The 14,201-nt window shown below is 36.4% G+C and overlaps 1 protein-coding gene across 10 annotated transcripts in view; it reads right to left on the bottom strand.

Moving 5' to 3' along the window:
- CDK14 (cyclin dependent kinase 14) overlaps window positions 1–14,201 on the bottom strand; it is a 332,062-nt gene that overhangs the window by 177,975 nt on the left and 139,886 nt on the right. For all 10 annotated transcript variants that reach the window (XM_035545540.2, XM_035545541.2, XM_035545542.2 and 7 more), the window contains one exon: window positions 13,372–13,466. In XM_035545540.2, coding sequence (XP_035401433.1) covers window positions 13,372–13,466 — 95 coding nt within the window. The remainder of the gene's footprint in view (window positions 1–13,371; window positions 13,467–14,201) is intronic.

Here is a 14,201-nt window from a genome sequence, read left to right as displayed (position 1 = left end):
GAATTTCTGCTTTAGAAGCTCAGGCTTGGAGATCAGGGCACCTCTGTACCATTCCTATCACATTCTCCCCAGCAATACACACTCACTGATTTGGGTTGGCTGAAGGAGGACCATCATTTCCCTGCAGGTCAGCATGACATAACCTGTTCAGTGGGAAACCTACTGCCTCCTTCACCTTCTCTTGATTTCTACAGTTTGCAACTAGCCGGCTGACAGAAACCAGACCAGAAGACAAACCCAGTGCTACTTCTAAAGGTCCCATCTCTGAACTACCAGCATCTGCCCACTAGCTGTCCCTTCCTATTCACCAAAAGCCTTCTCAGACCACCATTTTCAGCCACATCTCAAGTAACAGCAATAAAAATGTCTTTTTATTTCTAGGAGACTTGTAATGACCTGTGAGGATAAAACCATTTTCTTCCCCTTATGTTACAGTTATCATTTGGATGGTTTTCCTCCATACATGAACATCAGTCATGATCATGTTTGTATCATGTATCATTCACTACTTCTTCCTAAACCAAGGACCTGCCCAATTGGTAGCCTGCTATAACCTGCACCAGTAGTTCTCTCCCACAAAAATTGACTGCCTGTATCTACCAAAAATTTCATGTAAGCACCAGCTTCTACAGAATCCTTGAAAACTAACAAAGCCAATTGTGCAGCAGTTGCAGCAGTCTTTTGGAATCTGTTTTTTCTCCCTCACACAAGCTACATACACAGAGAAGCCTCTACCAAATCTTCAGACAGACAGCAAACAGAAATACAAAGTGTTTTCTGTTCAATTTTTTCAAGAATTTCTCCTCCTAAAACTAAGCTAGAAAATTTTTCACAAAAGCAATTGAACACTATGGTACGAAATGGGAAAGCAGCTCATAAAATTATAAGACATTTTTCCTGACTTTAAAAAAAAAAAAAAAAAGGTAGAGGGAAAGCAAAAGCAGCATCAGCTGCTATTCTTTTCCCAAGGTAGGGGCTCAATGCACATTGAATTATGTATTAGTATAACCAGGAAAGCCGACAGCGCTGCACAGACAGCTATTTCTAAAACCTTTTTCCCTTTTGGCGGGCAAGTGTCCACTCCAGTGCTTGTGTGTTTAAGTGACACTGAAGACAACGACATGAATGTAAGTTTCAGGAACGTATTAGAAAAGGAAATGGAGAAAACTGGACAAAAGTAGTCTTCTAACAATATTCCATGAATTTCTACGGTACCACATAGATGAATAAAGTATTTTCCTTTCACACTATATTTCAAGGTAGAAGGCCCCATGTGGAACAGTAGCTGCAGATAAGGCAGGACACACCCTGACACCAGGGCTTTGCTGTGCTTAGCACCTTGGTCTAATAGAACACACACCCTGAAGGAAAACTCAAGATTCAATTCCGTATCAGTCATAACATAAAACTATGCTGAAACAAGGTAGCAAAACAAGAAACAAATGAACCAACACACCTTCTTCAGTTCTTTTTCCACTGTCTCAGAGGTGAAGACGCCTTACAGGGAAACAGGATACAGCAGAAGCGCAGTGCAGAGATTTCCAAGTAATTGCAAATGCCTGTCTCACACATTGAGACATTGAGACACTTGATCCCAGGTGGACATGGCTAGACCAATTCTGCTTCAAGCTAGCTTTTAACAACTCTATCAGCTGTACTGTTAATCCCCAACACAGATAAGTCACCACAAGTAATTCCACGCTGACAGATTATTTGATATTTTAGATAAATCCAGAATCACCTTCATTCCTGCTCTTAAAACTCTACTAATTTACCCAGGTATATGTATCAATAGTGTGTTAGCAGTCATCTGTTTATCACAGCTACACGAAAAAAAATAGAGATAAATCAAGTTTCCACTATGAAGAACTCAAAAGCTAGAAAACTCCATGATTAACGGTGTTTATCCAACCTTTTGTTTGTTTGCTCAATGAATGTACATTATGTTAACTTTACAAATGCCTGATGTGATCACATCACTTCTTTCCCCTTGCCAGATAAGACATACTCATTGAACAGAATAGGAGTACTTGATTACAGAACAGCTGTTCTGTTTTTGTGTTGTTGTTTTTCCTTTTTTCCCCTTTCCTTTCTCACACAGCTTGAAATCTCTGGCTTATTTATTACTTTGAAGGCAGAAATATTAATCTCACAGGCTTTCTTGCCCTGTTTATTGCTACTCTATTCACATGCTTCACAAACATAAATGACTTCGAGAGCAATTCAGGGGAGCTGTGGCATTACCCCTTTTTATCAGGTAGGGGACTAAAGCAAAGGGAAAATAGTCCAAAGTAACACTGATTTGGGGAACTCAATATAAAGCACTTTGGTTTTGACTTTTCTGAGTATTTGGCCTTCTGTGTTTTGACTGACATCAGTTACAGGTGTGAGGATAAAACACTTTTTAGGGGAGACAGAATCTCAGGTTGGACAACAGAAGTCAGTCATTTCTGAACTGTGATGCAGACAACTCGTGACAACACCATAAAACGGTGGTTATGATGACAATTTCCACTGTGGCATCCACAAAAAATGAGAAAAGTGCAATAAACACCACACCATGCCTTCACTACACAGTCCTCTACAGATCTGCACAACAGGCTCTTCCACGAGGATGGCAAAAGGAGATTGCACATGCAACGTTTACTTTGGCACCCACTAATTTTTAAGAACTTGACTTTGCCACATCACTAACACAACAACATTTTGTGCAAAATCTGTTATGCTTCAAGTAAACAATTTGATCTCTCCTCCCACTACCGCCTCCTCCAGAAGCAAATTCACTTGCTCTGTGGATGCAATCTACATTATTAAAAGTTGTGAAAGTCGTCTTTGTGAAGGGAGAGGGAGTTTTCAGACATAGGTCTTAAGTGCAAATGACTATTTTTCTGAGGCCTATCACTTGACCAAATTTGGGGAAATTTTCAAAATCATAGCTAAATGCCACCCACAGCACACATTGGCATTTTATTACTTCAGAGTTGTATTTTGCTAAATCATACCAGAAGATCATTGCTCCAGGGATGTGACTTGAATTTGAGGTTCTGGCACATATAGCTCCATGTCCTTGAGAAGGCTCTGTCAAGCCTTTGTGCTGCCTTCTCTCAGCAAGATAAAACACAAATCCATCCCTCCATGCCCATCTCAAGCAACTAGACCTCCACTAGGAAACCTCTGCAAGTGCCTTGACCCTCCCTGGATGGGCAGCGTGAGTTCTGGTTAGGACAGACACTGCACATGGCCTCCTAGGACAGGGAAGAGAAAACTTACACTAAGACAGGTTATTTCTACCCTTCTCCTGTTTCTAAACTGTATGTAGAAGCACATAAGAGAATGCCTATTTTTGATCCACTCCAGCTTCAGTAAGTTTCAAATATTTTCCTCCCTATGATGAAGACAAGTATCTCAAATCCAGTACGTACAAGGAAAAAAAAAAAGATTAAGTTGTCTAGTATAATTATATAGTCTAAAGAAAAAAAATAAAGCTATAAAAGGGTCAATTAAAATCAAGCTTGGGTCAAGGAATAAGAAAAAAACCACCATAGTACTATTAAAAAACAGAACATGTACATGTCCTCAGACTTTCTGTTAAGTTCACCACTTCCCCATACCACGAACTACCATAAGAATACCACAAAAAGTTTAGCTTATGGAATGCTTTTATTTTTTTTATGAAATATTATTACCTTATGTTTACCTTACGAAATCTTGTCTTTGGGTTCACATGGAAAAAATGAATTTGGGTTTTGCTTTAAATTTGTGACAGTGTATATGCGTATGAAGGTCATTTCTATTCAGTAAGACTGGTTTATGTCAGCAGACACATGCATGTGTGTTTGTGAGCATACTGTGTATAGTCATCTGCTGACAGAAAAAGAAACCAGGCTGATATTTATACAGCTGAACCGAGGTTTACATACATTGCATTCTACTTCTGGAAGAAAGAGAGTATGCAAACAGGAAAAAAGAATGAGACAAATGTTGACAATACAGACTCCTCCCTCCTCCCCTTGAAGAAAGAATTTGAATTATGAATAGAGGAGTAAACCACAAGCTATGAATGTCCTCAGATATGCTCTGTACTTGAACGTCAAATATTTTGTTCAACTATCTTGTTCAGAAATCAGAGACTCTGCTAGCCAACATAAAATATTTTCAGACAAAGGGCAAGACGTCTCCTTTTAAAGGCACGGCCAGTGACATGAAATAAGCTCTACTTCGCAGCCCGTTTCCATAATAATGTGACCATCATTCTCTTCTAATTAAATTAGCCATTTCTACGTCCCATGCAATACATTCCCTTTCCCTCCTCATCCTCAGTGATGATAAATCTACATGTGACTTCGCTGTCCCATAATTCTGCCTAATTGGTTTCAGCTGTCATTTTTGAAGCTGAAATGCATGGAGAGCCCGGGGCTTGTGAACGGAACAGGAAGCATTTCCAACCACATTCCCATCATGTAAAACCAGCAATGTGAAAGGACCCTGCCATTAAAACAAAAACTACACTATTTGGCTTCTGGCAATGACATCATGCAGCAGACAGATTGTATTGTTTCACTCAGGCAGCAAGACTGTTGCAAGCCATTCTTCTCTGTGAAAAGGAGAGCACACATTATTTATGCCCTAGCAGTTTTACTGACTAAAATACTGTTCCTGTTGTCACCAACAAATTCTTAAACTGATAATACAATTTACCAATAAAAGCACAGGCAGCGGTAATATTTGAAGTGACAGGAGAACAAAGAGAAGTTAATTCTATTTAAATTGAATGTATCCTCTAGCCAAAGCAATCTGCAGATTACTGCACAACAGTTCAATGCTTTTGGTGTTTTCAGAAGTGTCACCGACCTTCACTTTCAAGCATTTCTATGACATTCTACAATTCATTTTTTTCCCCATATGAGAACACAAAGTGTTAGCCTTGCTAACAAAAAATACCCTACAAGCCATCTCTGAGCAACTTTCAGAAAATCAGCAGAAGGCAACAGCAGCAGCTGGGCTGAGCAGCAGGGGAAAGATATATACTAGGGATTCAAGGAAAAAAAAAAAAGACACCTTTAATGAAAACAATTTTGCTAACAGATGTTTCTGGTGACTTGGATCTCTCACACACTGTCAACAAGACAAATACACTTCAAAACACATGAACAATACCATACAGAAAAGGAGGTCGTGAGATGGGGGAGAACATGATATATAATACAAACCTACCTGAAAATCCTGAGAGAAAAGGGAATGCACAGTTTTCTGATTTTGGGATGGTATTAGACAGCATATATTTACTGATACAAAGTCTCTGCACAAAGTTCTCTCATTGTACAGAGAACAACCTGGTCTGAGAGTCAGATAGGTAGGACATAGCACTGTGCAAAGTGCTGGTGAGCAAACTGCAAGGTCTTCAGCAAAATCCAGTTTTCTATAGATTTATCTTTGTCCTCTTCCTTATTCTCTGGCCACCTTAATAATTGTATCAACTCTGCTTTCTACATAAAACATGTTAAAGGGACAGTAAACACTATTAATTGAGCATGACTACTTTAACAAAAAAAATCACATCTCAAAAACACATGGGAATTTGTTTAGTACGATAAAAATCTAGCAGCTTGTGTAAACCATGATGGACTTACAGTCCCCGAGGTAAACAGTTTCAGACAATTTTTATGGGATGAACAACCTGTAATGCATATACATACACATATCTATATGTGCATTTTTTCTTTAATTTGCTAAATCATTAGGTTTTCACAAAACTGACCTATAATCCTTATAGCTACTAAATCCACATATACAATAATAATAATAATAATAATAATAATAATAAAAAAATCACTTTGTAAGTTACATCAAGTTTCTACTTAGAATATGGCAGGTACCCCTAAGCTGGTGGAGACAGAAGTCAATCCAGGATCACATAAGTCGACCACAAACACACAGCAGGGAGGCTGACAAGCCACACACACAGTGTGTAAAGTATCCACACCGTTACGGTCTCAATACTAGCACTAGACAATACAGACTTCCCAGCACAAGCTAGGCTGCCTCAAGAGTCTTTTCTATTCTCATGTGCTGTGCTGCAAAGAAACTGCTATCTTCAGGGCAGGAAAAAAGCAGTCCAAACACTTTCATTAAACACTTCAGTGTCTAAGGCAGACGTCTCTTTAAATTGGTTGAGTGTCTTATTTTCTGCCATGCCTCCTAGTCCAAACTGTCCATATATGATCACAGAAAAAATTAATAAAAATTTTATAGGAAAATTTGCAGTTCAGACCAAGGCAGGCAAAAGAAAAAATGATGTTTCCATGGATAATACCCTCTTTACTCACAGCAGTAAAACAAGAAGAAACAATTAGGCCTGTTTTTACTTTCAATTGTTGACTCTGTTTATTACTCAAGCTTGATTCTTGATTCCCAGGAAATTGTTTTATAATTATTTTGCCAGAATTGCTTATCCCAAGTTTCCATTTTTAAAATTTTCTTAGATGTATTTTCTATCAATAAGAATAAAAAAGTATGAAGATGCATACGATGCATACTGTTACCTCAGGAAGAAAAATCAATTTTTAAGATTTAGAGTTATGGTAATCATCACTCTCTCTGAACAGACAGGTTTTTTTTTGGTGTTGTTTGTTTGCTTGTTTGTTTGTTTTTGTTTCCCCCCGTCGTCCCTCCCCCCCAGTCTGCACCAAGTGAATCAGAGCATCTCATTGCAAGAGAAGTTAAAGTGCAGCTACAACCCACATTATTAAAGAGACAGAGAAAAAAGTGTAATTAGATTGGACAGTCTCTAGTAGGAGCTGAGACACTGTCAGGTTTTACCTCAGAGGGAATTGGACAATGCCAGTTTATTACTGAAATTAAAAGATGAGGAATGTGTGGGATGCAGCCAAAATATTACTTTTTGTAAAGCTGAGCAGAAGTCTATAACATAGAAGTAACCAATTAACCCCAAACTCTAAAAATAGGACCTTTTTTTTTTTTTTTTTACTTTTGTTTAAACTATGGAAATAAACCAATATTCACCAAATATTTTTTCTTCAGTTTTTCTGAAGAAATGTATTTTTTCTTGAAAATGTATGCATTTCCCTGAAAGACTATGAGTAGACATATTTAAGTGATGAAAATAAAGAATACAAAAAGATACAAATTTAAAGGATCTCAAAAACAAACAAACAAACAAAAAAAAAAATTGCCTCAATCAAAATCTACTCTAAATGACATCATTCTGCTGGTTATTTGTCTAAGATGTTCTTAAAGAATGATAGTAGTAGAGAAACCATCACTACATAGTACTATCTTCAATGCTTTATTATACTTAACATTAAAGAGGTTAATAGTTTAATCTCACTCTTCCTCACTGTAACTTCAGGTCCTTTTCTTTTTTAGAATGGCTCAGGTTGGAAGGGACCTTTTATTCTCTTTACTATTGACATGAAAATAAATAGGTCAATGTCTTTCTCTATGATCTATTTAACGGTGTGCAACCATCTCATCTTTTTTTTTTTTGTTCCCCCCCCATTATAAACAGCCCTACTTCTGACTTTTCCTCAGAAGCCATTTATTCTGGATGGTTGCTCTTTCCTGTTATTTTTCCCCCTCAGCTTTCCAGTTGATTTATATTTTCCATGTTTGTACAAATATACCATTTTAGCTGGTGGCCTTACCTGTGTTGAGTGGAGTATTAGCACCGGCATATGCATCTTGCTATGTGTGCGTGTGGTTTTGATTGTAATGATGCTCTAAATGTACTGTAATGATGCTCTAAATTTTCATCTCTAACTTAGAAAACACTAATGGAGATGTCTCAGTACATAGAATATCGTCCTTGTTTTCTAGTGTTTCATCTGCCTGCTCACCTTTAGATATTTTTTATGCTTTGACTTTTGTTTTGTTTTTATTTCTGTTTTAATTATTATTATTAAAAAAAAACACCTCTACATTGAATACATTTATTAATACTTCATTAAAAGAAGAATAAATAATAGATGTTAATTATTAAATGATGGAGAAAGCACAGTGCCAAACTAAACAATATTTGATAAGGTTATAAGAAACATCAGTAAATTGTACAAACAATTGACACACAGCCTCCCACTCTGTTGGATTGATAGTCTTGATTAATCTCATCTATTCGTAAGTATGTACTCATAAGTATGTACTCTTCATACGAAGTCCACACATACTTTGTGAGACCTTCAAAGTCACGACGATGACGCAACTGAATTTGAAATCCTTCCTCCTCCCACTAGGCCTCTGCAGATCTCTCACTAGGCCTTCTTCACCTAGCAGGAGCTGATGAGCTTTAAAAATACATTTTTTGATTCCTTCTTTCCTGCTGATTCCAGCATCTGGCACAGGCTTTACCTCTCACCAAAGCACCAAGCAATTTCCTTCTGAAATCCCTTCTGAATCCCTGCCTCCTGAAGCTGACTTTGCATCTCCACCCTATACTTGGACATTAGCAGCTCCCACCTCCAATCTGCTCATTAATACTTGAAAAATAAGGGTTTCCCAGGAGCAGTATTCCCTTAATGCCTGTTCTTAATAGTACAGGTTTTCCTTTCTCTCTGCTCCCTCTCAGCCTTTTTCCATTGTCTTTTTGACTGCAATTTTAGCAGGGCAACTTGTGGCAAACCCAAGGACACGAGGCAGGGGTTACAACAACGGGAGAATGGCTCCTTCTTTGGTTGAGGCACATGGAAACCACCTTTTTCATTGTTCCTGTGCCTGGGAGCCCCCAAAAACTACCTCCTTCCCAGAGGTAGACAAAGGAAGTGGACCGCAAGCAGGGTGTCCTCCCAGACACCCCTGGTTTGACAAGCACAGCAACAGGGAAGAAAATGGCCCCATCATTTCAGTCACACCAAAATAAGGTAACTCAGACAAAAGTAAAGCAGCTCTGGGACTCTACGGGTTTTCCATGCTTTCTCTTCCATTTTAAACAACACTGTCTGTTTGTTTATTTTCACATACCACCAATTCCATCCGACCTTTAGTTTCTATACACTTTCCCTAATAAAATAAACAGGAGACCAATAATACATTTTGATCCAAATCATCATCAATGTTAAAAAAAATAAAATTTTCAATGAAAAAAAAGGCGATCCTTTTAGCTAATGAGTGTTGATCATTTTCTTGCACCATACTTTTCTAATATGTCCCATGTTGAGCTCGAAATCACAGTTTTTGGATCTTCAGCTCTGCAACTCTTAATTCCACAAAATAATATATATCTGAATTTCCAATCAGCATGAAAATAAGAAACTTGCACCTACTTTTTTTTTTTTCCCTTGGAGGAAATGGGATAAAAATGAAAGTAGTGCACTTTATTAAGCCAACTCATTGTATAACAAGTTATTTTAGTTGCTGTAATCAAGCAAGGAGAATTAGGTTTTCTTCTTTAATAAAAAGTAATTTTTAAGAGGGAAAAACATACACAAAGACTAAAATAGGCAAGGTAATTGAAAATGCTTGGTTTAAAATTATACTATTAGATTAGTCTGGTTTGTTTTTGTGTTGTTCTGCTTTTTTATTTTTTTTGGTACTGTTGAGGCAGAAATAATATTACTCATTACTCATACTTCCAATTATAAATGTGTCTGTTCTTGGTTCAAACCTAGTTCATAAATATTGAAAGCATCATGTAACGTATTGCTACACAAGCTCACTTTTGTATGCCAGGAATAGGACAAGTTACCAGTTCTTTTCTTGAAAATAACATACTTATGTAATTATACATAACACTAAAAACCTCATTATCATTCTAACGAGTCAGTTGTAATATGTATTGGTTAGGACTGCCGTTCAGGAATTGAGTGTTTACAAATACTACTGTCTTCCTTTTACACAATATTTAAAAAAATGAAGAAACAAATGATAGTGGCTAATGACAATTTTCAAAGAAATAGATGTGAACACATCTTCTTTAAAGATGACTGTTAAAATGTCTGAGATCTCACCTGTAAAATTCATAATTTCCTTTGACAAGGTTGGCATATCAGTACTACAGCTGGCATATCCACCAGGTGACATACAGTAATGCCTAACCAGAGCTTGGAGAGGAGGGGAAATAAACTTACATGAACAGCCATAATCTTCCACAGCACTGTGAAGCTGAACTGATCTTTTTCATTTGGAAGCCATTACTGTCTCAGACACCTTATGCAAAACTTGTCAAAATTTCGTCTTTTGTTTTCAGGTCCTGTTTAGTGTATACTGGTACAATTAATTACACACAAAAAAAAAACATTTTCTCTAGCATTCATACAAGAAAGACTACATCAATCTTTCAGGTTTTGAACAGCTCATCCTCACAACTCCTCAGGTAATAAGCAATGGCTCTCAGTCATCCAGTGACAAAATTAGAGTTCCATCTTCCTTTTCAGTACACTTGAATGACCAACAATAATCCCATATAGCTGACATAAGAATTACCAAAGCATACAAAAAAATATATGGTCCACTGTATATACTAACCTATTTTCAATTAAGTTCTTTCCTTCAAAAGGAGCAAGCCCCTTTTCTTTTCTCCCACAATAATGTATAGCTTTCCATTCAATACCAAAATGTTTACAATGTGGAGAATGAAATTCTCCTGCACTTCAACTGTCACACAGATTTTTAAAGACTGTCTTGTCTTGCTTTGGGTAACTACCAAGGCTAAAGTTAGAAAGTTCTGTCATGTTTACTTGTCTAACAGACTTCCATATTAAAAAAAAAATAAAATCTAATTTGAGGTACCCAGAAAATTTCATTACTGCCATATTTCCTTTCATAGGATATTCTGCTTGAAGCTTTTCACTTATTACTGTAATGCACTTTGCTATGAAAGGTCCTACATGAAATGAAATTTCATTCTACTCTTTCAGGGTCAATGCTGAAACTGAATACCTCTGATAACCTCAGATGTGTCATCAGTATTAATTTCAATGAAATTGTCACCAAACTATCTACCCAAAGTTTCCATTTGCTGAGAACTCTTGGATAACTAACTGTTCATCTCTAATTTAATTACAACATCTCACTCAAAAGATTACAATTGAAATGGTCAATAGTAATTAATAGCAATAGTGTAACTGTTCCACGATGTAACTTTATGAAATAAACCAAATTCAAATCCTTTTAGGTTTGTTCAGCCTCAGTCCTTCAAAAATGCCCGCCACTATGTAATTTTAATTGCATGAACATTTCTATTGATTTTGGTAAAAATCACTCATATTATTGAGCTAAGGTGTACAGGTGTTTTAAAAGGCATTAGAGACATAGAGCTCTATAACATCAATTACATAACTAGATTGAATATTTAACTAGCCAAAATTTGTAGATTTGAATAGGCAACCTTATTTTTTGTCTCTTCATATATCACACTGAGAGCTCTCCAACCAAAAAAAAAAAATTGCGATCATGCAATTATAGAAATGTATGTGAACACGCATCAGAACTGTATCATGCACACAATTTAGAACATTCTCAAGCATGAAGCATTGTCAGAGAGCATTACCTATTTGATCGGCCCATAACTTTACATTACAGAACAATGTAAACAGACTTTTTTTAAGCAGCTCTGCCATCTCAAAGAATAGAGTAACCTACAATGTCATTAAGATATATTACATAGGCTTATAGAGAGAACAAAACATCCTTCCCATTCTTCCTGAACACAAATTTTCTAGACACTGCTCACCAGCCAAAATAGCATAATAATAAAGTACTACTTGAATCAGTTGCTAGAAACTGTTATTAAACAAGATCCTGCCACAGTTTAAATTTCTACCAAACATGATGGGAATAAAAAGGTGCAGCACCAGAAGGGTTGATCCCAAAAGTACTATGTTTAAAAAACAAAGACCTAAGTGAATTCAAAAGAAATAACTGCTGAAAGAGGTTCAGTGTGTGTCCACGCTGATCAAAGATTGCAACATAACAACGCATGGTTGGGAGTTAAACGTTTATACACACTGTTACTGCATGAAAAATTCAGGAATTTGGCATTATGATAACAGGCAAAAACATCTATTTTGAGGAGTAACATGTTCCATATATCTCATTTCTCGATGACTTCTGATGAATGCAACTAATACAGTCAATGATAAAAAGAAATGCAAATTGTATTCATGTAAAGTTCTGCAAATAAGTCTACACTGACTGTTAAATAAAATTAGATATGAAAGCTTTTCCTATGCTAATTCAGTTTATAAATTAGAGGCAGAGGAATCACTTATTTTAAGAAAAAGAATTAGATTTGCATAATGTCCCTGTACCTGAAGTAAAACGTATGTAATGCATGCAACTGCTCTGCAGGCTCCTGTCGCTGAATACCCACATTATTAAAATGTAGTATTTCTATGTAAGTAGACAGGCTGAATGGATTCTCCAGACAAGAAGTTCTGTGCACTATCATGTAAAAATTTAGGCATGCTCTCAAGAAACACAATCAAAAAAAAAATCCATCTGTCTGAAGTAGGGACATGCTAAGAGTAAATAGAATATTTCCTATTTTAAAAACCAAACTAGTAAATGCTTTACTTTATAAATGCGGAGCCTTACTGACTGCAAAACAATAACAGATATTACACTGAAAAGCCAACCTTCTCTAAAGCCATTTGTTTCTTTTAAATTACATGTTCTTGGACCCATCTGTGAAAACTGGGAGGTTGATTGTGATACTATATTGCATAATTCCACAGATAAATGCTGAAGTACTTCTACATAAATACCATATGTTTGTCTTAGGAAAACTAAAAAGATTAATTAGGAGTTCAAGCCCAAGATTTTGCAAAGTAATATTCTGAACACAATTAGATCGTTATGCTGTATACTGTGTAAACTGAAGTTTTAATTAGTAGCTAAAATAATGAGTCATGGCAAAAAAAAAATCCAAAATTCTGAATTGCGTGTCAGACTTTTTTTTTTTTACTTTCATTGCTTATAAAGAGACACCACGCATAAGCCAGTCACAACAAAAGCCATTTAAATTTGTCACATGCTTCTGATAAAGGATCTACCTGTTAAGAATTTTAATTTTTTCTTCTTACCTACATTATCCTCACCTATTTTAAAATTGTCCATACTACATCTGTAAAGAAAATGTTCTAATAAAGAAACTACCTAGGAAGCAGAGTAATGAACCAACGTGAAGGTCCCTACAGAGCCCTAGCAGCCACTTCTCCAGCTCTGACTCTGGTCTAGTCCAGCCTGCCTTCTACTTTTAGCACACTCCATTATAAAGCCTCATCTCACATAGCTTCCACTCTCCTAAAGAAAGTACAGGGTTGTTTTGGCCTGATCCATAGATCACTGATGGTAAGGTGAGCTTTCCATAGAATTCAATGCAATCTGGAACATATACAGAACATTAGTTACTTTACTCACCACATATTCAAATACAAGTGTCAAGGTCTCCTTGGTGTGAATGATGTCATGAAGCAGCACAATGTTTGCATGTTTCAGTCCTTTCAAAAGAGAAGCTGTAAAGCAAAACATACATATTATCTTAAAAAGGATCAAAATGTTTTACTTTAATTGGCTTTTTTTTTTTTTTTGGTGACTTGGATGATTATTTGACACCTGGGTTTCACAACCTGACAACCAAGAGTTGTATTTCATCTTCTACGTATATGGGCTTCTATTCAGTGCATTTGAAAATCATGTGTTCCTATTCAGTGTTGTTTTCTCCATCTTGCTGGTTAAACGCAGCCTGCCCTAGAGGCAAAAATGAGCTGTGGCTACTGATGCCTTCCTTAGCAGCCCCCCTCTACAGTCATTAACTTCTGATCAACCAAACACCAAGTTTGCTTCTATACTCAAATATTATGCTTTTGTCTCAAATAAAAGTCACGTGTGTTTCTTTTTTCAAAACATCCTAACACAATAAAGCTGACTTCTAACCAAATTCTAAATCTATCCTATGAATGTCATTTTAAGCAGTAATTTCCCTTTCTCATAAAACACAGTTTGATTGAATCACTTCTATTAGCTCACGAGAATAAATAAATGGTGTTTTCTGAGCATATATTTTTTCTTTAATAGCATCAGCTCATGTTTCCAACCTACTGGCAAGTAAAGATTTACCTGGTGAATTTCTAGATGATCTCCTTCACTAAATTTCTCTTGCATCAGAATGCATATTTAATGTTAATACCATAATATTAATGTTCCACAGGTATGGAATATTTCAGCAATATATGCTGAAAAGCCATGTG

The sequence above is a fragment of the Cygnus atratus genome, chromosome 2, assembly GCF_013377495.2.
Source record: "Cygnus atratus isolate AKBS03 ecotype Queensland, Australia chromosome 2, CAtr_DNAZoo_HiC_assembly, whole genome shotgun sequence".
Lineage (NCBI taxonomy): Eukaryota > Metazoa > Chordata > Aves > Anseriformes > Anatidae > Cygnus > Cygnus atratus.
Note: the sequence above shows the minus strand (reverse complement) of the source record. Positions and strands in the feature narration are given on the sequence as shown.